Raw genomic sequence first — 26409 nt, 5'->3', positions numbered from 1 at the left:
CCCTCTGATTTGGTTTTGACCATTTACTTATTTGAATTCAATAAATACATAGGCGGATTTTGGGAATAATTATTTGGGAGATAAAGTTGGTTACAATAACCAACTCACTACCCCTTCTTCGATGCAAAGAAGTAAGAGTAGTTACATTAACTGAAGGTCCCTAAACCCTCCTATTTTACTGCTTGTGTCTCTCCATCAATAACACAACAACTTATGGAGAGGATTGGGGTTAGAAGATTTTCATTCTTCCATATTCATCTTTCTGTTCCAGTTGATCACTTAATCAACAATGGCTGAATGTCTCTACTTCTGCATCTGTTTAGAATTTAATTTTCTAACAATTTATGGTTTCTTTGCTTTTTGTTTTGGTGAGCTCAAAGTGAGAATATCTGAAGAGAGTGTTGGTTCATCAAAAAGAGTTATTGTTGTCCTTATGGAATTAATGGGTTTTAGACATCCAAAGAAAAGAGCTAAAATTTTATAGATTCTTTGCTTTTGTTTTGAAACCTAGAGTCTCATCGCCGAATGGATGGGTTTTAGACACCCAACGAAAAGAGTTTCATAACCGAATGGATGGGTTTTAGACACCCAACGAAAAGAGTTCACGTTGTCCTTATGCATTTTATATGTTTCTCAAATTTCTACTTTCAGTTTGATAATTATTATTTTGTTAGATGGTTAGAGAAAATTTGTTCTGACGTAAGGTTCAACAATGTAAACACGCACCGTTGCGCCCGCCCACTCGCCCAACATTCTGCTTCCTAAGTAGCTTGTTGTTTCGCATTCATGTGAAGCAATTAATGTTTCAAAAGGAGATATGTTTGTATGAGCATGAATTTGTGTCGTTGGTGTCATAGTTTCATCTATTTTTTGCAGATTTTTCTTTCTAAGTAGTGTTAAAATCACTTCCTTCGATTTTAGACCTTTGAATGTCACACTAGCTCATGAGCCATGAGTCAATTTTCTTGGTAAAATTATTCTGTGTAGTTGCAAAACAAATCTTTTAATACAAATGGAAAACTTGAAGTTGGTTGCTATAATAATTTCTTTGCCAAATAAAGATATGAAATATCAGAGTGGCGCAGCGGAAGCGTGGTGGGCCCATAACCCACAGGTCCCAGGATCGAAACCTGGCTCTGATAATTTTGAATTAATATTTTTGGCTCTGATACGTAAACAAACCTCTGATAACCCACAGGTCCCATGATCGTTCTCAGTTCATCTTTGATGGCTGAGATGGTCGGTCGGCTGTCTGACAGACTTCGCCCTTTCTTTTTGGTGAACTTTTAATGTTTGTTTACGTATCGTTCTTTATCTATGTTCGGAGGACCAACATGTTGAGGTAAATCAGTTTCTGTATCTTAGTTGGTTTGTTTTCAAGGGTACAAAATAGCAATTACCATATGCCACTGACAATGATTTTAGTTACATATTAATCTTGATAAAAATTGTACTTCTCAGGTCTATCCTGTATCAGCTGATAGAGAAAAGGGGAAATCTTGTTTATCCATATTGGGGGAAATGAGTACCAGTTTCAAACAAGCCTTAAATGCTAGAATGGAGCAACCAGTAGCTACTAAAACTCCTCGTCCGATATTAGACAGCGTTGGAACCATTAGTTACGAGTTATCAGAGGCTGAATACGCAGAAAATGAGGTAAATGATCCATGGGTCCAGAAACTCTTACATGCTGTTGAAACAAATGCGGCATGGCTTCAATCTGTAATGACTTCCACCAACTACGACTTGTTTGTTCACCTTGTTGTCGATTTCGTCGTTAAGAGATTAGAAGTGATCATGATGCAAAAAAGGACTACCGAACTTGGGGGTGGGTCTTCAACTTGACAGAGATACTAGAGCATTAGTGAGCCATTTCTCTGGTATGACCCAAAGAACTGTAAGAGACAAGTTGGGAGATTTGCTGTTTGGACCCCCTTTCGTATAATTGACTTGCTGTTTGGACACCATTCTGAACTTGGAAAAGGTTTATAAGATTCTCGATTTCTTGGATGAAAATTCTGGGCCAATGACAACTTAATTGGAGATTAACACCAGCTGAGGTGAGGAGAGTTTTAGGTCTTCGGGTTCATCGATCGTCTGTCTTATCCTACCTGAAAGTCCCCATTGAAGCAATAATTTGCCGGAATTGTCATGCTTATTTGTTTATCGTATAAGTTATCTAAGAATGATTTACTAATACTTCTCAATGTTATATCATCACTTTGCAAAATGCTATTAAAGTTAAAGAATAAAAGAATAAAGAGTTTAAAATTCGATAAAGTTAATTTGACTTGGACAACAAAAGAATACCCCAAGGGTTGCAAAAGTGATGTTAAAGGATCTCTAAAACTGCAGCAGTACCTTTGATTCACTATACGCCACACCAACTCAAGGCTCGCCTGAATGCTTAGTCTTTCTCTGTCGCAATAAGCCAATAACCCACTCTGTCACTTGCAAGATATGGCCAATGAATTGTACCTGATGTGCTTATCCTTAATCAGTAATAAAACTAATTTGATAACAACTAATATTAAACGGGTCCATAGCTCAGTGGTAGAGCATTTGACTGCAGATCAAGAGGTCACCGGTTCGAACCCGGTTGGGCCCTATTTTTTTTTTTTTCACTTCAATAACAATCAACACCTAATTCGGGCTGCGCTTTGTGGTAATTTTTTTTTATTTATATCCTACAATATGTTTAATTTATCGATTAGAATTTTACTATTGTTTCTCACTAGTGAGTAGTGACTTAATTGTTTCGAACCTCTTTTAGAACACACTAAATTAGTACGCAAACTATGCTCAGGTGTTTTATATTAAATATAACGTAACAGTTGCAAGTAATGAGAGAACTATTTGTCTATTTAGAGGTACAATTAACTGCTCAAAAATACAATTACACAACTCTCTGTTCTGTCGAATGGGAGAATCACCTCCACTGGAAAGCTTTGTCTAGAAAACCTAAACAACTCTTTGGCATGTTTTCCACACCAAAGAAGATAAAGAAGGTGAGGTCAAAGAGAGTGGGATATGAAGTGGAGAACTGAGAGACTAAAGTGGAGAAGTGAGAGAGTGAAGTGGAGTAGTGAAAGAATGATGAAGTGGATAAATAAAGAAAATAAATAATTGCAAAAATTTCATAAGGATTGAACCAAGGAAAAACTGAAAATTTTCGAGATTTTGAGGGCCACATTGAACAATCAGACACTCGTAATCTAGTTGACCGAAACGTTCCGTCGGTTGCAATTTAGAGACCAATATATGTGTACCAAAAATTAGCCCTTGGTTAGCTGAGTAAGAGAAATTTGGTCAAAACTCCTTAAACTTTTTTTTTTGTGAAAAAAGATTACTCAATTTTTTTAGTGTTCAACTCCTTAGTTATTTATTAATTTACAACAGTTTTGTAAGATGTTTACAAAAAAATTTTTAATTTTAACCAAACAAAGTTTTGCAATAATATAAATTTTGGATTTTTAATCAAATAAAAGAATTTGTCTTTTTTAGCTTAAAAAATTTGAAAATCAAGTCTTGGGCTTAATATTCTATGGGGAATAAATGTAGCACACCACTTTCTTCCTTTACCCTTGGGCCTTGATACACTCACTATGTATCTTTAGGTTTGATGATTCTTTAATGCACATTATTTTAGTGATAAAATTAATATTTACACGCAATCATTTGGGTTTATATGGTTAGTTCTACCGTACTAAAAGTTATGTTGGGGTCCCTCCTTATAATTAAAGGACTCCTAGTTGGAATAGGATTTCCCTTATTCCTTATTTAGGGAGAAATAGAAGTTTCTATTTCTAGCCTAAAAAGGAATCCTATTTCTAGTAGAATACCTCCTTATTTATCATTATAAATAGGGAATGAAAGGGAAGAAATTATTCATACTTTCAGGTTAGAGAGTATCCTCCCAGTTGGGAGCTCCCAGTTGGGAGAGTTAGTAGAGAATCCTCTCAGACATATCTTCTCAGGTTAGAGAGAGATAAGAGAGATGACACAACAACTTCCAGAACAAAGAGAAGTCAGAGAAAGAGAGATTTCTGAAGTGGTTCTTTCAAGAGAGATTGAAAGAGCAGAATATTGGTTTGAAGAAAAGAAGATTATTAATCTTGTGAAGCAATTTAGTTTGTGGTTATCTTCTTCAACCTTTAGTAATCTAGGATTTGTTCAAATCCTAAGGAGTAAGAGATTTCTATTTCTTTGTTTCTTTGTTCAGTTTATCCACCATAGGTTTGGTGAAGAGTTGTCCAAGAGTGTTTCTACACATCTTGAAGAGTTGTGTAACCCATTATTTAATTATAGTGGAAGATTTCTGGACTAGGTCCCGTGGTTTTTTACCTTCTATCTTGGAGGGGTTTTTTGCCACGTTAAATAATCTTTGTGTCTCTACTTTTACTTTCGCATCGTTTATCTTCATATTCCTGAACAAGTTAATTAGGTTATTTTTCCTAACAAGTTATCCCTTGAATCTTCCGAGCAAATGTATTGCATGATTGTCTTGCTTTATGCTTAATATATCCTCAAGATGTTTGGCTTGATGCTGCTTTGATGAACATGTTATTTTCGGAATCAAATAAATATTTATGTCTTGAAGTTTAAGATGAGTTCATTATCGAACATGTTAATCTACAGTATCAAAAATATTGTACCAAAACTAAACCTTCGAATCGACACAGTAAATGCATCTCGTCACTCACTTTATTTCTTTCATTAACAAAATCTATCGTATCAGCCGAAAATAGTAAAGTATCCACCGTATATAAACCATCAAAAGCGTATTATTGTTGAGAACATATAATGCTAGATTAAAAGAACCTTTTGAAGACGAAAAAGGTCACAAACTTTGCAGATAATTGAAGAAACAGAAATCGATCAAAATTTTAGGGCAAATTCTTGAAGTAAGACAGGTAAACCTAAGAAATAAATAATTTATCATTCAAGAAGTAGTTAGATAGGATGAAATAGAAATTCAATACCTTACTCTGTAATTCACGAACCAAGCTTGAAGAAGAAGAAAAATAGTATCGAACTGGAGTGAAGAAAACGGAAATCGATTAATTGAAGACCGTGTTGAGAATTGAAATCTAAATCATAATATTAGGGCAAATTTAATCTATAATTCAAGAATGATGAAATGTAGTTAGTATGAAATTCAATACCTTAAAAAGAAATCTGTGATTCTCACGAACGAAGGTTGAAGAAGGAAAATGGTACTGTTGTAATTTTTTTGCAAAATTTTTTTATGGTGAAAAAAGATTACTCAATTTTTTTAGTGTTCAACTCCTTAGTTATTTATTAATTTACAACAGTTTTGCAAGATGTTTACAAAAAAAAAATTTGAATTTTAACCAAACAAAGTTTTGCAATAATATAGATTTTGGATTTTTAATCAAATAAAAGAATTTGTCCTTTTAGCTTAAAAAATTTGAAAATCAAGTCTTGGGCTTAATATTCTATGGGGAATAAATGTAGCACACCACTTTCTTCCTTTACCCTTGGGCCTTGATACACTCACTATGTATCTTTAGGTTTGATGATTCTTTAATGCACATTATTTTAGTGATAAAATTAATATTTACACGCAATCATTTGGGTTTATATGGTTAGCTCTACCATACTAAAAGTTATCCCTTGAATCTTCCGAGCAAATGTATTGCATGATTGTCTTGCTTTATGCTTAATATATCCTCAAGATGTTTGGCTTGATGCTGCTTTGATGAACATGTTATTTTCGGAATCAAATAAATATTTATGTCTTGAAGTTTAAGATGAGTTCATTATCGAACGTGTTAATCTACGGTATCAAAAATATTGTACCAAAACTAAACCTTCGAATCGACACAGTAAATGCATCTCGTCACTCACTTTATTTCTTTCATTGACAAATTCTATCGTATCAGTCGAAAATAGTAAAGTATCCACCGTATATAAACCATCAAAAGTGTATTATTTTTGAGAACATATAATGCTAGATTAAAAGAACCTTTTGAAGACGAAAAAGGTCACAAACTTTGCAGATAAAACCACACAAATAACCATCACTGCCTTTCCATTGTGAAGAACCATATAAAAGCAAACAAAATGTATCAAATAAAAAACTAGCTTCATTGGTCCTGAATGCTTCCTGAAATTGAGGGGTCAACTTCAAGGTTACAAACAAAATGTATAAAGTAAAAGAAAACATGAATAGAAAACAATAAGGGTATAATATAAACCCTAAGTGAATTAATCCTAATACCATAACAAATGAAAAACATTTCTCACACTATGCCCAAGATTTTTCCATGCTAGAACATTTTTTTGTTAAATCTTAGCCAGCCATCCAAATCCAAAGACTAAGACAATGGAACATTAGCTTTTTGCCCCAACATGAACAAAGCCTAGGCAAAGTGCAAGTACAAGATCCATTAACCCTACAATCTCAGAGTTAAATCAAGTTCTTCCCCTGCTGTCTCATTTTCATGGCTAGTTTCCGAAGATACATGATCCCTAAGACGAACCCCACCGAAGGGAATCGAACTAGGCTGAGGAATATGACCAACCAAGCGATTCGCTACTCCAGTACCATTGGTGGGTTGAGAAGGAAAAAAGACGGGGTGATTAGTAGCACTACTAGTACCATTAGATGTAGCAGCATTAACCATTTGGGCCCCAACATGACCAACTTGACCTAGTTGACCGCTTGACGGCTGCGAAGGAAACCAAGACGGCCGAGCAGTCTCAATAGTACCATTAACCTGGTCAGTCATTTGGACCCCAACATGACCAACTTGACCTAGTTGACCGCTTGAGGGCTGCGAAGGAAACCAAGACGGCCGAGCAGTCTCAACAGTACCATTAACCTGGTCAGTCATTTGGACCCCAACATGACCAACTTGACCTGGTTGACCGCTTGTGGGTTGCGAAGGAAACCAAGTCCGCCGAGCAGTCTCAATAGTACCATTAACCTGGTCAGTCATCTGGACCCCAACATTACCAGCCTGGCCCGGTTGATGAGTCATACCTGGCCGTACCCAACTATTATTAACTCCGTAACGAGTTTCAGCTAAACTTGGCAAGGAATAATATGGCTTACGAATAGCTGAATCATTCCTGATACCAAGAGGGGTTCGATTATGTAACAATCTCTGATAATGAAGAGGATATGTTGCCATACTCGGGTTCCGCTTATAACTGTGTTGCAAGTACCGAAACCCCATTTGGTCAAGTAGTTGCCTTTGTTTCATAAAGCTTCTTTCGAGTTTATGGGCGTTTTGATGACCACCCAAAGCTTGAGAACTATAAAATTCCCCGTTACAAAAGTTACACGTAAAAATTTGACGTTCGGTTTCCTTAACAGGGACCGACAATGATGCGGATGGTATTGAAGAAATACCATTTGGGAACTGACCTACTTGGGTGGTTTCCAACTCCGTTATGGCATTCTCATTGCTCATGACCACAATATCCTCGCGAGGATGGGATTCTTGACCACTTGAGGCTGAAAGGGTTGAAGTTGTTGAGGGACAAGCTTCCATGATTGAGAGTTTGTGAAACAATGAGTGAACTTGTTCTTGATGTCGAGTTATTTTCAACTTCTTTAGTTTGCTTTAAATAAGAAAAAAAAAGATATCGATTCGTTTCATGAAAATTAGTTCTAGAATCTTTTAGATATGGAAAACTATATCCTTCTCATTTTAGCTATCACTAACAAAAATCCCTCAACAATAAGGGAATGGGTTGTTTTCAATTAATTAATGCATAATCTTTAAGTTATGTATATTTCTAGCTAGTATACCTTATAATCTCATTTTTGGACAATGTATCAATGTTAATCCATGAATAACAAGAAAATTTTCTAAGAAACTTGAGATTATCTTTAACTTTTTGGAATTTTCATAGGGGTTTAGGTCAAGCCAGGTGGATTGTTAGTAAATATTTACCAATTACTTGCATTAGGAATGGTGATGATAACTTGAGATATACTAATTAAAGTTTTAGCTTTATTAAAGGTCAATGGTGATTTACTTTCAATTTTTAGGATGAAGAGATACTCCATTTATTAACTCACTATATCAATGTGAGATTTTTATTAAAATATTTTTGTTATAATCTTGCTTTTCTAAAAAAGAAAAAGTAAAAACATTAAATGTGAAAATATATTCTAGAAGGTCATACTTAAGAAAGTGATGAAGATCTAAAAGATATTGAAGCCACATCTCTTTAACTTAAGGGTGTGATGGCAATGAAAGTGATGGATGAAGATCTTAGCTACTTAAGTGTCCTTTAAAATGTATCTTGAGCTAATACTAATTACAAGATATATGTGCAATGATAAGTTGTTTTCGATATATACCCCTAATTATTGATTTGATTCTCAAAAATGATTTAAAACAATTGAATTCGAGGTCTATTCTAGATTCTCAAAAATGATTTAAAACAATTGGAATCTAGGTCTATTCTAGATTTCTCGATAAATTCATAGGGCCCTCGAAGTTTAATAGATAGGTGCAAATAAAAGTATGACATTCTCACGTCACTTGGTGGAGTGTTCGATACTTTGGCCTATATGGGCTTACTCAAATTATGTCAAGGCCTTTTCTATGAGCTAGTGCCTAGCGATTAGAGCTCATGTTCGTACTAAACCTATAAATTTATCTTAGACCTTGGAAGCAAAATTAGAGATATAAGTGTGCTAGGGAACCTTCGCTATGAACAAACTCATGCTTGGGCTTGGAGGCTTGGACCAGGCAGTAGAACTTAAGGACAATCTTGTCTCTAACTGTTGGTGCTTCAGCTTCACATTCTGTTCCAAAGGCAAAATGGATGGTTCCGACAAAAATCTCTAATTCAAATGGTTAAAACTTGATACAATTTAAACCATTTAAACAACATAAAGAGGATTCAACATAGTACAAACAGGAACCTCTAAACTGTTGCAAATGGTTTCTTGGAAAACTGGCACAAACAATTTCTCTCTAAACAGACACAAGTGTTAAAATAACGTCGCAAGTAGTTTCGAAACTGTGGCAAATGTTTTCTAAAATCGTTCAAAAATGTTTTCAACCAACACAACTTGTTTTACACCTAACGCAAGTGTCTAAATCGTCACAAACGTGAAAATTCTTTGCAAATAATTTTTAGCCGTCCCAAATGGATTTTGATAATGTCATAAAGGGTACTTGAGAAGTTGCTGCAGATCTCACATCCCAAAGAGACGATTAGAAGTCATCCTAGTGGTCACAAAATTAAGAACAACATATATTACATAGTTAAAACTACGACAACTGAACTCAATCCAGACCGTTAAATCACATATAGTTCAAAAAGTAAATGTGGTATCATAACTGATAAAATCCACTAGGTGGCATCGACGGTCGAAACAACCTTTGAGCCATATAGAACTTTCTATTTTACCCTGGAAAAATACAATCTAGTAATAGAAAGATCCCATTGTAAGGATGCATGGTGCTAAATGCCAAACCAAGAACTAGGCCAATCAAATGACAAACAGACATAACTGTCCAATGGGCCTAACTAAACATATAGAACCAAATAGATAAATAAACAAAATTCGAAAAAGGAGAAAATGTACGGTCTGCTAAACCACAATACAGTAAGAATGACTCGCGACAAGCATGAAATGTCTATTTACGAATAATAACTACACCGACAACATCAAACCCTAACAAATTGAAAAAAAATCTAAAGCATTATGAGAGACAGGTAATAAAATCTCTTGTGATTTTTTTCCTTTCACAAATGATATTTCAAAATATGTAATTACTTCAAATCTCAAATATTTTAATGGCCTATTTCACAAATAGCCCCCAACCTTGTGACCAGCTTCCTGCCTAGTCCTCTACTTTATAAAAAATATCCAGATGATCCCCCTTTTCAGTTATAATCCCGTTAACTAGTCATCATCTCCTCGCAACCTCATCGTCTTCACCGGCGACCTTCAAACATAAAAAAATATTTTTTTCCTCTCTCCCCGCTCTATCTCTAAATTTTCTTTTTATTTTCTTCTCTCCTCTCTCTCTAAACACTTCGGCGAAGGGAAACCGGAGGTAGGTCTGTTCGTGAACAGACCTTCTGGCTCAGTTCGTGAACAGACCTTCTGGCTCTGTTCCCCTTCGTCGGAGTGTTCAGAGGAGAGAAGAAAAAAAAATAAAAATTGATTTTTTAGAGGAAAAAAATGTTTTTTTCCTTTATGTTTGAAGGTCGCCGGCTGGAAAATTGGTTGGGCGACAACTTCGCCGGTGAAGACGATGTGGTGCGAGAAGAGAGAAGATGAGGTGGTAGAGAGAGGTGATGAGATGGAGGAGAGAGATGATGACTAGTTAACGGAGTTATAATGGTAACTGAGAAAGGGGGTATCTGGATAGTTTGATAAAGAAGGGGGCTAGGTAGGAAGCTAGTCACAAAGTTGGGGGTTATTTGTGCATTTTAATTGAAAAACTATAACTTATGAACAAGAGTCAAAACTAATTCACTTTTGGACATCTCTCAGTCACATAAGTGATTTTTAGATCTTATTCTTCTTAATTGACATAATATTCTAAAGAGTTAGGATGAGTTGATTTCTTCACATTTCATATTATGTAAAAGAAGAAAGTAAATATACAAATATATACACATATATCATTCAAAGGTACGATATGTTTTTGTATACTAACTTAAGAGGAGCGGCAGATAGCCCAAAAAAGGGCCTTCAACAGCACAACGAAGATGTGGTCAACTCTTATTGATCAGATCATTTCTCTCTCTAAATGGTCGGACAATGAAAGTTGCCTACATTTGCTTCTGTGGTCAGGCCCCCTTTTAAGTCATTTTGCATTTTTCCTAACTTGATCAACCATTTGTGCCCCCCAACATTCGCACATAAAAATAATGTGAGATGAAAAGTGTATTTATGGCGAATTCGATGATGATCGATTATGATAAAAAAAGTCACGGTGACCTTTACGAAAATAAAAATAAATAACCATCTATGTTGTTTTATTTATGTAATTAGTTTTTTTATTTTTTATTTTTTCCTAATGAATTACACAAGAACAACAATATATTATTGATTAATCGAACCTCTGCGTGGAAACCCTAATTTCTTCTCTTTAATCTAATAAGAACAATGGATCATGACCTTGAACCACAAAAAAAAAAACAAAGAATTACACACACAAAAACAAACACAACCTACAATTTAAGAGTTAGATCAAGTTCTTCCTCTCCTTGACCTTGTATAGTTTCGGACTGCTCAGACTTCTCAATAGGAATACTACCCCCATTCTTTGATATTTTTACGGTGTGAGGAAGAATTTTTACCGATTTAACATCGGTACTAAACCCCTCGGTAGGCTGAGTTGAACCTCCCAACTGCCAAGCTGTACTGACACTAGCAATAGCACCATCATTGACCCTCGTGGAACCGGGTAATTGAAACCCAACATTGCCAACCCGACCGACTTGTTGATTCAAACCGGGCCGTGCCCACCCACTATTATTCCCGTGTCGTGACCCGGTTAGGGTTGGCCATGAGTAGTATGGCTTATGAATTCCTGAGTGTGGACGGATGCCAAGAGATCTGTTGAATAAAGATCCATTCTGACGAAGAGGATAGCTCGACAAATTCTGGTACGGGTTGACAAAATTTTGCCCGTACCCGAAACCCATATCATCAATATTTTGCCCTCGTTTGGCTAAGTTTCTCTCTCGTTTATGAGCATTCTGATGACCACCCAAAGCTTGAGAACTATAGAATTCTCTACGACAAAAGTTGCAGTAAAAAATCTTAGACTCCTTAGCAGATGAAGTTGAAATTTTGGGTCTAAAAGAACCCATATTGTCTGAGACTTGAATCGGGTTATTAGCGGGTTGGATCTTTGGTGGTGTTGACCCGAGTTCTAAATGCTTGTTTGAAAGCTTTAGATCAAGAAAGTGATCGGGTTTGAGCTCCATTTTGGGGTTTTCTTGCTTGTTCTTGATTTGGGTATCTATAAAAGGGTTGGATTCTTGATCTGAAAGTGAAAGGGTTGAAGTTGTTGAAAGACAAGCTTCCATGAGAGAGAGAGAGAAAATGGCAAGCAAAATGAGCCAATGAGACTAGTAGTTTTCTTGAGTTGTGATTTCTTGAAGTGAAACGTTTGAGTATAAATAAGAGAGGAATGATTGTGTCATTTATAATGAAAATTTCAATATAAATCTTCAAAGTATGGAAATAATATCCCTCTTCTTTAGTTATAAGGACTATAAAAGTAGACACTAAGGGTAGGCTCATGAAACTAAACCAATAAGTACATGAGTTGTTTCTAAATGTATATAAATCTCTAATCTTTGGAGTTTTATATGGTTTTAGGAAAATGATACTTACTACTTATTTTTAAATTTTGTGGAGGGGCAAAGATTATTTTCGACATTATACGTGTAAAATCTCGAGGCATATCTCTATCGTCACGACCCATCGAAACCTATACAAAGTGCAAAAGTAAGATTAACCAATTATAATCACTTTTTTATATCCCACTTAATCTTGGGGATTTGATGGTGATTAATGTTCTTAACACGCGGTATACTAAATATAGGTTTCGTTTGATCTTACTTCGATTTTTAAAAATCTTTTTCAGAAACTGTTGGTAATGAATAACAAGGGGATATATCTTTTTTCCATATAAAAATGGTCCGATGACCATTTGCTAACGTATATGTCCATTTACAAAACACGATCGTTCGTTTCATGAGTTTCTTTTTTGGTAAAGAATCAAAACTACATATAAACTCAATCAATAATGTTTTGTTCTAGTCAATCGTCGTATTTCTTCAAATGACACTAATCTAGGAACATTTTTCTTGTACTACAAAAATTTGTGACAGAATAGTTTAAATTCAATTTCGATTTTGAATTCAATCATGAAGTCTCTAGTCCCACGTGGCCATTGGGTGATTTTTACACTTGCCTAGGGTAGATATTTGAGTTGAGATATTTTATTTATTATGGTTTATTCCATTGGTGAATTCAAGGAAACTCCATAAAAACACCAAATATGTAATTAACTTCCAAATATTGTAAAAGATACTTAAGTCAACAAGGTTACTTTAAGATAGTAAACTGACAGAGGACTAATGTTTGAAAGTATATGAATCATATATATTAATTTTCTTAACTCATACTTCTCTAATTATCTTAGGTTTAATTACCAAGTTTATAAAGTAGTCAAATATTACATATCCAATCAAATTAGGACTGTAAAAGAGATTTTCTTCCTAAAAGTTTACTTCACCATATTACTCTTTAGTTTCTAGAAGTCATTGTCGTGGGGAACTCGATTTATAAAACTTACAGTGACACATAAGGTTTTCAAAGTCTTTTTCTTTTTAAATTCATGTTATGTGGTACACTGTACTTGAAACTCAATGAGATGTTCTGATGTTTAGTGATATATTTTGCCCTTAAATAATATTTGTATGCAAATAAATCGATAGGACATTAATAAGATTTTTTTTTGTTGAAAGTAATAAGATTTTTCTTGGGTAACCGATGTAAAAGAGTCTCAATTTTAATTAATAAGAAAAAATGGGTGGGAGGTCAAAAGAACAAGGCTTTATTGGTACAAATAGTACATTCATCTCCCAAAATGAATCAACAGTCCAAAAACAAACTATAAATCCACATCTAGTCCAAAAACGTATCCCAATGCACTAAATCCCATCTCTAGGATTTTTTTTTTCTTTCTTACAATTTTACCTCTTTATACATATAATTCTGTACACATTTTTCAGAATTATGGTACATTATTTAGATAGTGTGGTACATTGTTCAGATAGTTTGTACATTTTTTAAAATGTATGTTCTAATTGTCTAATGATTTACAATATGTACATTTTTAAGAATGTTTAAGAAATGATAATACAATGTATTTTCTTCAAGCTTCTTTTATATTTTAACCATTAATGTCGCATTGTAATAGTTGTACCATACATTACATACAATGTATACTTCATTTGTATTTTATAATTCAACCATTACTCTAACATTGTCGAACTTGTACCTTACATTGCTCATTATATTTTTCAAGCATTACTTATGATTCTCCATGCATTTTCAGAATTATTGTACATTATTCACATAGTCTGTACAATTTACCAGATACAATTACACACTTAAAAATGCATTGTACAAACTACCTAATACAATATACCAACATTGAATTAGAAATGCATTACATCTAAGACTCATAAAAAGTCAAGTTCGTAACCTAATTTTTCAGATGCTAAGAACCTAAAATCATAGATTAAAATGGATTACATATTTAAAAATGCATTGTACAAACTGTCAGATGCAATATACAAACTACCAGATGCATTAAACAAGCTACCAAATGCATTGCACAAACTACCAGATGTATAAAATCTGTTGACTGAGGGTATTTTGGCATTTTAGACAAATGACTAAAAACCTATAGATCTTTAAGGGTGGATCTTGGACTGAATTTTTCCTAACTTTTGGACTTTCAACCCATGACCCTTTATAAATAAGATTTGCCAACATTAAGAATTTTTTTAATGGAGTTTTAGTTGATATGCCATGTCTTCATTGGGTCAATAAAGGATTTCCCATAACCCAAAATTTCATTTTTAGTAAAAACCTAAAATAAATAAATATTATATTTTTATTAATTCTTTTATTTATTTTCCAAAAATTGTGTTGTTTAGACATAATTATCAACAATAAATTTGGAATATTTTGTGTATCAAGACTGGTCGACGCTTAATATTAACTTGTATAGCTTGGAACTCTAGACATATTTAAGCTTATAAAATAAATATTTAAGTACTTTTCTTCAAAATGAGATATTTCAGTTCTTAGTATTGGTCAGTGACTCAGTATAGAGTTGTTATGTTCTAACAAGGGTCCACAGATTTTAAGCCTAAAATAAACTTTAAAAGGGGATTAAGGTGCAATCTTCTCAGAAAATAGGATTTTAGTCATTTTCCCTTTTAGAACAAACATCGTTGATAGATAATGTGATGTATGATAATATTAAAAAAAAATGAAATAAATTATGAAACTTTAACAATAAATAACACGTTATTTATAAAACAAAACAAAACAAAAAATCAATAAACAGAAAATACTGTAACTTTAACTTCTAGACATACTTTAACTATACTAAATGTGTTTTGTTGTAGAAATATACGTAATTGATACTAAATAACGTGTATATTGCGAAAAAGATAGTAAGTTTGAAATCAATCGAAAAAATCTCAGAAAAAAAAAGAAAGAAAATTTTGAGGATTGGTTTTTCAAAGTGAATTTTTTCTTATATAAAAGATTATAATGGGTATTATGATTAAATAGAAATGATAGAGATCTGTTTTTTTATATAGGGATAGGTCAATTTGGAGTAAATATCCATTATAATTAGGGAAGTTTTATAAGGCCTCCCCAATTTTGTTAAAAGGCCTCCCCATAAACCATTTTACTTGCTAAATTATCACTGAGAGGAGGCCTTTTAACAAAAATGAGGGGGCCTTATAAAATCTCCCTTATAATTATCATTTTGACTTAAAATCCTATATTAACATTAGGGTGGACTAAATGTGTGTTTAGGTATAGATTTTTTTACTAGGAAGCCAAAAATTATTCCAAAATAACATATCATAATATTAAGAGTTAATTCCTATATGGCCCCCTACTTTGTGACCAACTTCCTTTATGACCCCCTTTTTTTCGTAAATTCAAATATAGTCCCCTATTTTCAAGTAAATGTCATTACTGCCCTTCTTAATTCTAAATTTAAAACATTTAAAAAAAAATTATTTCCACCTCACCCCTCTCTCTCTCTCCACCTCATCTCTCTCTACAACTCACCCCTCTCTTTCTTTCCAACTCACCTCTCTCTCTCTTTCCAACTCACCTCTCTCTCTCTCTCTCTCTCTCTCTCCAACTCACCTTCATCTTCTCTGATTAAAGTCGCCGCCCGGAAGAGAGAAAGAGAGAGAGGTGAGTTGGAAAGAGAGAGAGGTGAATTGGAGAGAGAGAGAGAGAGGGGTGAGTTGTAGAGAGAGATGAGGTGGAGAGAGAGAGAGAGGGGTGAGGTGGAAATAACTTTTTTAAATGTTTTAAATTTAGAATTAAAAAGGGTAGTAATGACATTTACTTGAAAATAGGGGGTCATATTTGAATTTACGAAAAAAAAGGGGCCATAAAGGAAGCTGGTCACAAAGTAGGGGGCCATATAGGAATTAACTCTAATATTAATTACTATAACTTAAAGGGGTATTTAGCGATACCCCCTCACCCCTAATGTCCAATTAGGATACCCCTTTATTAATTGGATATTAGGGATACCCCCTTTTTTGAACTTAGAAGTACACAACTACCCTTATTCTTATTGTTTCTTTTTTTTCTTTGGTCTCTTATTACTATTCGATGTTATGCTTATCAACTTATTTTCGTTTCTCATAGTTTTTTTTTTTCTCTTAACCATTTTTTTTAATTTACATTGATAAATCACAACAATTCGAAATAAAAAACGTAATTTTTTTTAAAAAAATTAACTTTCTATTTGTTTTTTATTTTACGTTAAAATTGATGTATGTGACTGATTTGAACAAAACCTCTTGATATCTATTGTTCTTTTTATTGATTATAACTCGTATACATTTAAAAAATACAAATGGAAATTGAGATTATGAATCGAACAAAAAATAAAAAAAAGTTCAAATAAAATTACTCAATGGACAAATGAGGTTGCAAAATTCTTAGAACGAACAAAATTAGAGTGTTCTGTTAGTCGTGAATTTACAAACTAGATAGAAAAAATCATGAGAAGACCAAAGTTAAAGTGTTACGTCGGTCGTAGTGATACGAAAGACAATAAAAGAAAATACAATATGTCGGTCGTTGTGATTTATCAATTTTAAATTTTTGATAAATGTTGTTGGTAAATTAAAAAAAGATATATAAGAGAAAAAAAAAATTATAAGAAACGAAAAGAAGTTGATAAACATAACATCGAAGAGGTATAAGATATCGAAGAAAAAAAAAACAATAAGAATAAAGGTAGCTTTGTACTTTTAAGTACAAAAAAGGGGTATCCCTAATTGAACATTAGGGATGAGTGGTATCGCTAAATACCCCTAATGAAATATGGAGAGTTTTCATGCCCTAGCTAGTTTTTTTTTTTTTTTTGCCCTAGCTAGTTACGGGCACGTAAGGTTTTGCCACGGCGTAAGGGGTCCGGCCACTCATTTTAGAACTCCCTAATATTTGGGGCACCTAAGGTTTTGCAACGGCGTAAATCTAAGGGGAGGATGTGACGTTTCTTTGATTTGTAGGGGTCGGGCCACTCATTTTAGAACTCCCTCTCATTTTAGAACTCCCTAATATTTCACGTCGACTACCTCGCTGCTGATAATCGATGTGGTAGATAATGGTGTTGGCGGTGAAATAGATGAAAAAAAAAGGAGGGTTAGAAAACTAGCTCAATATCTAAAGTTTTTTTAACGAATAGATACGAGATATATAAAGGAGAGAGAGGTTCATCAAATCAAACCTAGAAGGGCATTTTATTCACTGCTGGTATCAGAATATCCAACACCTAAAGTACTGAATAATACAACAACAAATTAGGATAAGAAAATTGTACATTTTAAATATAATACATTCACACTTCACAAGGAGAAGTATATAATGTGATTTCACCACTTCTATCATTCGAAAAGAATACCATTCTTATTTTCTCTTATACCTCTTTACATGGACATGAATAAACGAGAGCGAGCTCCGAACTCAGTAAACTCTCTCAGCAGTAGAGACTGGGACAAGGAAAACAACTATGACAGTGATGTTATCTTTGCTCCCACGTTCGGCAGCTTCAGTAGCCAATCTTTTCGCGCACATTCCAGGCTCTTTAACTGTATCTTTTATGATAGAAATAACTTCTTCATTTTTAACCACATCCCAGAGTCCATCACTAGCCATCACCTGAAAACCAGCCATGTAACATATAAACCAGTTAGTCTGCTTCTCGTGAATCTGATTTAATTCATATGTTCGCTTAACGGCTTAAGGTATTTCCAGTTTGTTAACTTTCAGCGGGATGAATTATATAACTTGCAATTTTAGACCTTTTCAGAGATATGAGAAGTAAGAATATACTTACAAAGTTGTCAATGAGAACCCGTATACCCATAATACTTCAGGTACAGTAAGTTTAAACAGGCATTGCATCTAGTTATTTACGAAATATTGGATTTGAATAGGGTCATGGAGCAAAAATGTTCAAATAAACCTTTTCGATTCATATTTTTACCTATTTGGTCACTCTAACATAGTCGGCATAAAAATTTCGGAAAATAATTATAGTGATTTCATGGGTGGGTGATCACTATGTTGGTTTCAATCGAAAAGCCTTGCTGGAATTCTGAATCAATGTTCTGTCAAAAATGATAAGGCGCTTGGCGAAGCTTTTGATTCGTTGCTTGATATTCAACCATATCAGGATTTTAGCATGTCGTAACTAGAACCCATAATCTAACTACAGTAGTACAGTACGAAATACACTTTGAATTGGTAGTTAAGCATCCTTACCAGGTATTCATCCTCTGAGGTTAAAATAGTCTCCGTTATTTCAGGCTCGGCTGTGACAGCAGGCTTCAGATCATCGTCACCAATTGACCGTGTAACCTGTCAAACAAGTGATTCTGTACAAATTTAGTAGTTTAAGTTCCCAAGCTACAAGTGGATAAAGAGCCACACGGAAGGCAACTTGATAACTTGGTTCTTTCCAATCTAAACGCGGTCCAATGCACTCTCCCCTCTCTCCAACAACCTACCCACTCATTGTTCTCTTCAACCCTTCTTAGACACACTAGTGAACTCCGATAAAATGAATTCTAGCGAAAAAAAGAGGAAGTATTACCTGTAGAGCAGCAGGACCAACTCTCCACGTATCAACTTGCCATTTGACAAAACCACCTGCTCTGACAACACGTTCTCTCTCCTCAAGACAACTTGCAACATGATCCTGTTTCCAATATTCATGTAATTGATGTATTACTATAAGCACAAGTTTTAGTATATGGTAATATAAGATTTGTAAACTAATGGCTTGACCAAGTCTTTTAGTCTCACCGTACTAAGTGGGAAGGCATGACCGCCACGACATAAAATTGTTCTGCAATCACCAGCGTTAGCAACAAGAAGCTTGTTCCTGACTATTAATGCAGTACTTGCAGTGCAACCAGGATGCCAATTTTTCTGTATAACTCCTTTTGAACTACGCTGGGCAGCCAACTCATTCCTAAACGCGGCATCTGTCTTCACAAATGCTTCTGATAATGCATCTGAGGGACTGGTACAAGAAAAACTGTCATATATCACGATATGAGAAGTAAAGGGAAAAACATAAGCACACAAGAGTTGATCAAACCTTTTTGTAGAGCTTAATGTTTGCAAGAATCTTGGTAGTGCTCGAGCAGAGAACTCAGCAGCTGCTCCACCTGTACAAGCATAGCGTTAGAAAAAGGTAATATATTTTACCATGGGATAATATTATTTATTATAATATATACTTGAAACGGGTGACTTCATTGTGCACCTCGATGGCCATCAAAGATGCCAAACAGATGAATATCTTTCTTGTCATACATGTGAGGCATCAAAAAATGTGTGTCTTCCATGCTTTCTCTTCTCCCACAAGTGGCAAAGGATCCAGAAGATAAAACTGGATGGTGAGCTAAAGGCTCATCTGAAGAATCGGCAAAGATTCCGGAATTCACATTAGCTACAAGTGAAGCTTCTCTTGACAACTGTTCTCCTTGAGTGGCCCAATTTACAGCCTCAATATAACTTGGAAGACTATCTACGTCAATTGAGGACGGATCACCTAGAATCTTAATCTCCTCTTGATCTTCTGTTATATGTTTTACAATTGGATCTAGTTCCGAAACAATATCATCAAATGAAGGCCTATTAAGAGGATTTGGATCCCAACACCTCTGGATTAGTGAGGCTAGACTTGCAGGTGCACCCGATTCAGATCCAGCGAGAACTGGTCGCAGTCCTTCAGACACTACAGCTGCTGTGAGTTGGTGTTCTGTGTAGTTCATTTCCAGTACGGTGTGGGCCTGCAGGAAGTATTTTCAGGGAAAATAAGAAACATATAGCAGCTAGTCAAGATTCTGCAAGAACATGGTAATAGTCGAACAACTGACAGTCATGAAATTGCAAACAGTTACGTTGACCATAGCCAAGCTGAAACCTGTCGTACTCCCCCAGGACCTAGCAACACCTAGTTCGTCCCAAATTAGGTCCAATAAACTACACTTGGCTTTACATTTCTAGCTAATTAACAAACAAAAAGCATGAACAAGATGATGTGTCATAGATCATGCTGAGTCGAACCCATTCATTGCCCCTAGCTTAGCCACCACAAGGAAGCTTTACTTAACTCCCCTTTTCTTCATAAATAAATTTATTAAGACTTGGTTTGGAGGGAAAACATCTATTGAGAGCGTATTATTATAATTCTCTGCTGACTTTTGGTATAAACCATAGACTTTCTATTTCAATTATCATCAATGTAATGACTACATAACACAGAGATATATGTTACTGTTTGAGCTATACCAACCAGGTGGATGTGAATTAGAGATCCTCGCACACAAATAATCATGTCAAGCTATACAAATCATGAGCATTATTTAATTAAGTTGCTTTTTCGAACATTTAGTTGAAACCGAAGGTCAAATAGGTTAAGATAGCAAAACAAAGAGAGGTTACAGGTTCTAAGACCCATCGAAAAAATAAAAAACAAGGGTTTCACATATATACCTGGGCCTCTGCACGAAGATCAGTATACGGAACAACACCAGTCAGGATCTCACTGAAATATACATTGGTAGATTTGTATTCTTAGTTTATATGGGTACAAATCCAGGTTAACTAGCTAAGTATATGAAAAATCACTATTCTACCGTCTATACATAACAAATTGAGCTGCATAACCAAAATTTGAGGTGTACAATCAAGTTTTCGGACCTTGATACAGCTAAAGATTCCAATGCAAAGACTGTTGTAATACATGTAAAACACTGTTAAATCTATTCCATTCTTGTTATACGTTCCAACGATGCAAGACTTACGGTGTTATTAAAATGGATGAAAAATTAATATGGCCAAATCTCTTGATCCAAGTACTTACTTGATCGATATCCCAAAGCTGTATACATCTGATTTTTCTGTGTGTATATCTTTTGTCAATATTTCGGGTGCCATATAAATTAGTGTCCCAACCATATTCTTTTTGTGGAAACCACCGGTTGGTTTCCCGGATGATTTCCAATTTTCAACAGAAACAAGTTTGAGATCTTTCTTGTATTCCGCTAGACCGAAATCTGCTAAGTGAGGACGAAGATTCCTGTCAAGCTGCAAAATCCAAGTTATATCCACATCAAATTTGTACTGGTAGAAACGATCAACATCGATACGAATAAAACGCTCAAAGAGAGTTGTCGGTAAAATTGAAAGATCTTTACAAGAATATTTGCTGGCTTCACATCCCTATGTGCAATTCCAAGGTTATGTAGATATTGCAAAGCTTTTGCTGAAAATAAAACATGAAAGTTTCGATTTTTAAGCAACTCTATAAAGCACTTATTATCAAATTAATATATTTACTCGTGTCAAACACCGATAAGTTGTACAAAAACAAATAACCAACTTCGAAATTTTAGCATTCCCAATACTTTTCTCTTATGATTCCAAACACCTAAGTGCAATTTATGGATATTGACATCTAGGGCATAAAACTAGTGAAGGTAGTTCTTCCAACTAAACAACATACATAATGCTTCTTCCAGTTTTAGTTCTTTAGGCTAAAAGTAACATTTTTACAATACTAACATCAACTCATGATACATGAAGATTTCATTAGCCCTAATAAATTTTGAGACTTTGAATTGAGACAAGAAATCAAAAGTTTCTCATTTAGGTTTTCATCAATCATCAGTAACAAAAGTCCAATTCCAGATTCACTTAATAATCATATGTAATCTCATAAGAATTGTAATTAGTAAACAAAGAATAGAAAATTGATGAAATTTACCAAGTTGGAGACTGATAGAAAGGGAATCTTTAATAGTTGGAGTCCATTCATGAACATGTAATTTAGCAGAAAGATCCCCAGATTCAAATAATGGGTAAAAGAACATATAATTGGGTGGTCTAGCATGAGCAGCAATCAATGTAGCAATCCCTGAATGATCTAGCTCGCTTTAATTTTTCAACAAAAACCCATAATCATAATCATCATAAAAATCGAAATTGAATTGTTAATTGAAGATAAAAAAATGAAAATTTGGGGAAGAAATGAAATAAAACAAACCATAATAACTGAAGTTCTTTGTGAAATTTGTTGATATCATCAGAAGTAGATAAGATGGGTTTTTTAACAGCAACTCTTTTACCATTAAGAATTGCTTCATAAACAATACTTTCAGCACCTTTAGCAATTGGAGAGAGAAGAGAGTAAGATGAAGGTGATAGATGTAATGGGATTGTTTTACTATTGCAACAACCTCTTATGCAAGTGTTTGGCTCCATTATTTCCAACTCCATCACCATCTCTCTCTCTCTCACTAGAACTTCTTTCTCTCTCTAAGATTGTATGATTCCTGTGAAGGCTGGCTCAATAAGCATAAGGTTTATTTGTACAAAGATTATGTACATCCAGGTAATACCATTATAACCTATTCCCGAGTTCCGACCATCCAAGGTCAAATTTCTTACGGGTCCATCACTCGGCGGTAGTACATCCCTCTCAAGGCCATGAGGTCTTGAGATCGAATCTAAGTGGAAGTAGTTTATCACCAAGTTTTGTCCCATGTAACTTAGTTACTAAATAAAGCGGATATTGTCTAGTCGATTTCTCAACCGAAAAAAAAAAAAAATTCTCACGACTCATCCAATCATGACTACGGTCTAGGGATTGGGACCGTGGGAGAGTACTAAGGCTAAACCCTTTCTTGCAACAAAAAGGAAGGCACATAAGTTCAAAAGAACACTTAACATATATTTTTAAATGACCAATGTTGGTAGATGGAATCTCATATCAATATTAATAATGTAGAGTTCAACCTCCACATGTAAAAACCTATGGAGAGGAATAATTAAAGAAAACAAAACAATGACATAAAAATGGATTATATATAAAGTACTTTTGGATTTAAGTGCATTTTGTTGATTGAGAATGGCATTTTTCAGTCCATAACTACATGTATCTAATGGAACACGATGAGGTCCATGCGCTTATAGTAGTTGTAGTCTTACGTGTAATGAAATTATTTTACTCCAATTCTAGAATTCCAGCAAACTAGAGGTGTTTCAGTTGAAAGAAAGAAAAAACACGTTCAATGCCACCAAAACAAATAAAAACTTTCGAAGCATAGATAAATATGTGATCGTAATGCAATTCTCCGCGAATGGTTAGATACAGCGAGGGTGCTGGGTGTGTATACCTTTATAAAACTCTGATTTTGTACGTTGTGTTTCTGACCGTGTGTGCCTTTCTAAAATTGGTGTACCTTAAGTCTCAAAACTTCCCTTATTATTTTTGTTCTGTTCGCCCACAAGGTTATAGATATAAAAAATACAAGCCCAAACTCAAGTTGGGCTATATCAAAGAAATTTGGGCTTAACAATTGCAGTAGTGCCTTTAAAATTCCACAATTGGGTTTCCACTTTCCTTTGTAGCGAAGACATCAACTACCGGTCTTAACTATACCGACAAGCAAGAGGAACACGTGGCGAGGAATGGAGAGAACGTGGTGACAGGAATCGATGCGAAAAAGGAGGGAAAGAGCACAAAAGCGAGGGAGAATTTGGACTTTTAGAGAGAAAAAAAGAAAGAGATGAGATTTTCAACAGATAGGGTTCATAAAGATTATTCTTCTTCTTCTACTTTCTTCTTTGCTAGTAGTATTTTGGTTGTTCTGATCTGTTCACTATTCTCCGAACTAGGGTTTTGCAGCGAAATTGATTCCTCCATTAAGATGGCTACCGTCGGTGGGATTAAAGATTGTCAAGAAGGATCACATAACAGTATTGAGGTTGAAGATCTTGCCAAATTTGCTGTTGATGAACACAACAAGAAAGAGGTCTCTCTCTCTCTAAAACTATCTCTTTCTCTCTACATGTTCATCCATCTGATGAGTGACGACCTAACCCTAGAATAATAAAGATTGTGGTTTTTTTTTTTTTTTTTTAGAAATGAAAGAAACTTCTCGGTTTTCTCTTTTAGTTGTTTGGTAATTGATGATTCTTTTGATTGTTTGATTTTTTTTGTTTGGGCAGAATGCTCTTCTAGAGTTTGTGAAAGTACTGAAGGCGAAAGAGCAAGTAGTGGCTGGTACTTTGCACCATCTTACTCTGGAAGTTTTAGATGCTGGTAAGAAGAAGATATACGAGGCAAAGATCTGGTCGAAGCCATGGTTGAATTTCAAGGAATTGCAGGAATTTAACCACGCCGGAGACTCCCCTGCTTCCATTACCACTTCTGATCTTGGGGTTAAACGAGGTGACTAATTATTCTGCAACTCCAGTATCATATTTGATTACGATGGTAGAGAATGATTTGTGACCTTGAACGTCATTATATTGGTCTTTCGTTTCATTCAAATATTGTAGAAGTGTTCTGTAGTTGTCAACCTAATAATTCATCATGATTAACTATTGGTTGAATGGTACTTAGCAAGCAAGAATATACTGTCTGTGCCTTCGCCTTCTACTCGTTGCCAATTAGTTTTGAGTAGGATGGCCGCAAATTTAACATGTTATCTGAGCTAGGCCCACACGTGATAAGTCTAATGGCTACTGACCTTAAAAAGACGCGTTAGGCTCAAAAAGGCGCACTAATGAAGGAGCGTGTGAGAATAGTCTTACATGGAAAAGGGTATTGTAGTAACCAAGATCCAAGACTATACTATCTAGGTCCTCTCCACTTACTGTCAATTAGTTTCGAGTTGGACGTCCACCAACTTAACACGAATTACACATCAAGTTCTTCTTAGCCTTAGGTAGCGCAGAGCTACATTTGGCTTAAATTTTGAACTGCTTTTGTATATATTCAAAACATGTAACCATATTGCATTTACAGTGACTTCAATGAATATATCGGCGTCTAAAAGAGTATTTTAAAGAGTTAAGAAAATAATATTAAATTTTTGAGCATTGTATGGATGAGGCTGGGCTTTATGTTAAATGTTTACATTTTCGCACAAGTTTGTTTTAATGTTTTTTTGGGAGTAACAACATTCCTTTCTCCTTCACTCAATTTAAGTAATGTTGCTTCGTATAAACTTCCCTGTACCATTTAAGTGAAATGCTTCCGTCTCCTTATATTGTGTTTTGAGAACTATGATCATCTTCAACTTTCATGATTGTTGGACTCTGAAGGCCCTCTGAGTTGGGTAGGATATTGTAGAGTAATAACACTTGGCCTGATAATGTAATCAGAGGGGCATGGGCCAGGATGGAGGGAAGTACCTGCAGATGATCCTGCAGTTAAAGATGCAGCAGACCATGCTGTGAAGACTATCCAGCAGAGGTCTAACTCTCTGGCCCCATTTGAATTGCTAGATATCCTTCTTGCCAAGGCTGAGGTCATTCATTATCCATCGCTACTCATCATTAGTATATTATAATTTTTATTATGATATATTCCTCCTTGCTTGTGTTCTCTAAAGTGGATTATTACAGCCCGAAATATGGATGGTATTACTGAGTAATCTATTGTATGGGGGTGCAGGTGATTGAAGAGTCTGCCAAGTTTAATATGCTTCTAAAGGTTAAGAGGGGAAGCAAAGAAGAGAAATACAAGGTTGAAGTCCACAAGAACGAGGAGGGTACGTTTCATTTGAATCAGATGGAACATGAACACTCTGACTGATATGTCTATGTAATAGATAGACTGGATGATAATCGTTTACATATAATACTATGTTTCTTATATTACATATTCTGCCGCTTTAATAGTGTCGATACTCAATAAATAACTGCAGTTATGAACATGGTTGATGTAAATGATATCCAGTCTTATTATGGTTGTTCTGTAATGGTTTCAAATATGAAGTTTGTGTGTGTTTGGCTGTTATTTTGTGGAGTTCTTTGTTTTATCAAAATTCTGAACTGTTTGCACTTAACTCTCTCGTGAGGTGCTTGCAGCATAAAATGTACAGGTTAGTGTTTGATAATAGGCAAAGGGAAGTCCATTGCCCCCTGGAGGAACTGGCTGATTTCTGAACCCTTGTGCAAAGGCTTCAGCCACCCCAGGTTGTCATGTGTAGGCAAAGCTTGTTGATGTCAGACAGCTATTAATGTTTTATAGGAGGTTGATCCATGGCGCGCCTGTTGCCGCACCGAAA

At 34.9% G+C, this 26409-nt stretch overlaps 3 protein-coding genes and 2 non-coding genes across 5 annotated transcripts; 3 read left to right on the top strand and 2 right to left on the bottom strand.

Annotated features, from left to right (window-relative positions):
• Nucleotides 1–1070: 1070 nt before the first annotated feature.
• TRNAM-CAU (transfer RNA methionine (anticodon CAU)) lies at nucleotides 1071–1142 on the top strand. The gene has a single exon. It is a non-coding gene; the product is annotated as a tRNA-Met (tRNA).
• A 1394-nt stretch (nucleotides 1143–2536) lies between these two features.
• On the top strand, nucleotides 2537–2608 carry TRNAC-GCA (transfer RNA cysteine (anticodon GCA)). The gene has a single exon. It is a non-coding gene; the product is annotated as a tRNA-Cys (tRNA).
• Nucleotides 2609–11181: 8573 nt separating this feature from the next.
• Nucleotides 11182–11943, bottom strand: LOC147545778 (uncharacterized). Its single transcript, XM_086635864.1, has one exon. The coding sequence runs from the start codon at nucleotides 11941–11943 to the stop codon at nucleotides 11182–11184; it is 762 nt and encodes a 253-aa protein (XP_086491990.1).
• A 5582-nt stretch (nucleotides 11944–17525) lies between these two features.
• LOC147545777 (protein kinase family protein / protein phosphatase 2C (PP2C) family protein) lies at nucleotides 17526–23155 on the bottom strand. The gene is made up of 11 exons (XM_086633351.1): nucleotides 22374–23155; nucleotides 22095–22261; nucleotides 21526–21593; nucleotides 21192–21415; nucleotides 20822–20873; nucleotides 19587–20115; nucleotides 19419–19488; nucleotides 19121–19340; nucleotides 18909–19013; nucleotides 18578–18673; nucleotides 17526–17971 (listed from the first exon to the last, which is right to left on the bottom strand). The coding sequence occupies exons 1-11, from the start codon at nucleotides 22610–22612 to the stop codon at nucleotides 17777–17779; spliced, it is 1965 nt and encodes a 654-aa protein (XP_086489477.1). The 5' UTR covers nucleotides 22613–23155; the 3' UTR covers nucleotides 17526–17776.
• Nucleotides 23156–23772: 617 nt separating this feature from the next.
• LOC147545776 (cysteine proteinase inhibitor 6-like) lies at nucleotides 23773–26138 on the top strand. Its single transcript, XM_086673289.1, has 4 exons — nucleotides 23773–24144; nucleotides 24341–24563; nucleotides 25502–25647; nucleotides 25794–26138. The coding sequence occupies exons 1-4, from the start codon at nucleotides 23899–23901 to the stop codon at nucleotides 25932–25934; spliced, it is 756 nt and encodes a 251-aa protein (XP_086529415.1). The 5' UTR covers nucleotides 23773–23898; the 3' UTR covers nucleotides 25935–26138.
• Nucleotides 26139–26409: the final 271 nt, after the last annotated feature.

The sequence above is a fragment of the Eschscholzia californica genome, unplaced genomic scaffold, assembly GCF_041429995.1.
Source record: "Eschscholzia californica isolate CP2 unplaced genomic scaffold, dmEscCali1.0.p SCAF_4, whole genome shotgun sequence".
Lineage (NCBI taxonomy): Eukaryota > Viridiplantae > Streptophyta > Magnoliopsida > Ranunculales > Papaveraceae > Eschscholzia > Eschscholzia californica.
The sequence above is the reverse complement of the archived record's forward strand: the minus strand, read 5'-3'. Positions and strand labels throughout refer to the sequence as shown.

Coding starts and splice junctions, on each gene's coding strand:
- LOC147545778 (XM_086635864.1), bottom strand. CDS start 11,943: ATGGAGCTCAAACCCGATCACTTTCTTGATCTAAAGCTTTCAAACAAG.
- LOC147545776 (XM_086673289.1), top strand. CDS start 23,899: ATGAGATTTTCAACAGATAGGGTTCATAAAGATTATTCTTCTTCTTCT. Junction 24,564..25,501: donor TGATCTTGGGGTTAAACGAG/GTGACTAATTAT, acceptor TAATGTAATCAG/AGGGGCATGGGCCAGGATGG. Junction 25,648..25,793: donor TCCTTCTTGCCAAGGCTGAG/GTCATTCATTAT, acceptor ATGGGGGTGCAG/GTGATTGAAGAGTCTGCCAA.
- LOC147545777 (XM_086633351.1), bottom strand. CDS start 22,612: ATGGTGATGGAGTTGGAAATAATGGAGCCAAACACTTGCATAAGAGGT. Junction 19,489..19,586: donor CATCTTTGATGGCCATCGAG/GTGCACAATGAA, acceptor ATGCTTGTACAG/GTGGAGCAGCTGCTGAGTTC. Junction 19,341..19,418: donor ACATTAAGCTCTACAAAAAG/GTTTGATCAACT, acceptor TTCTTGTACCAG/TCCCTCAGATGCATTATCAG.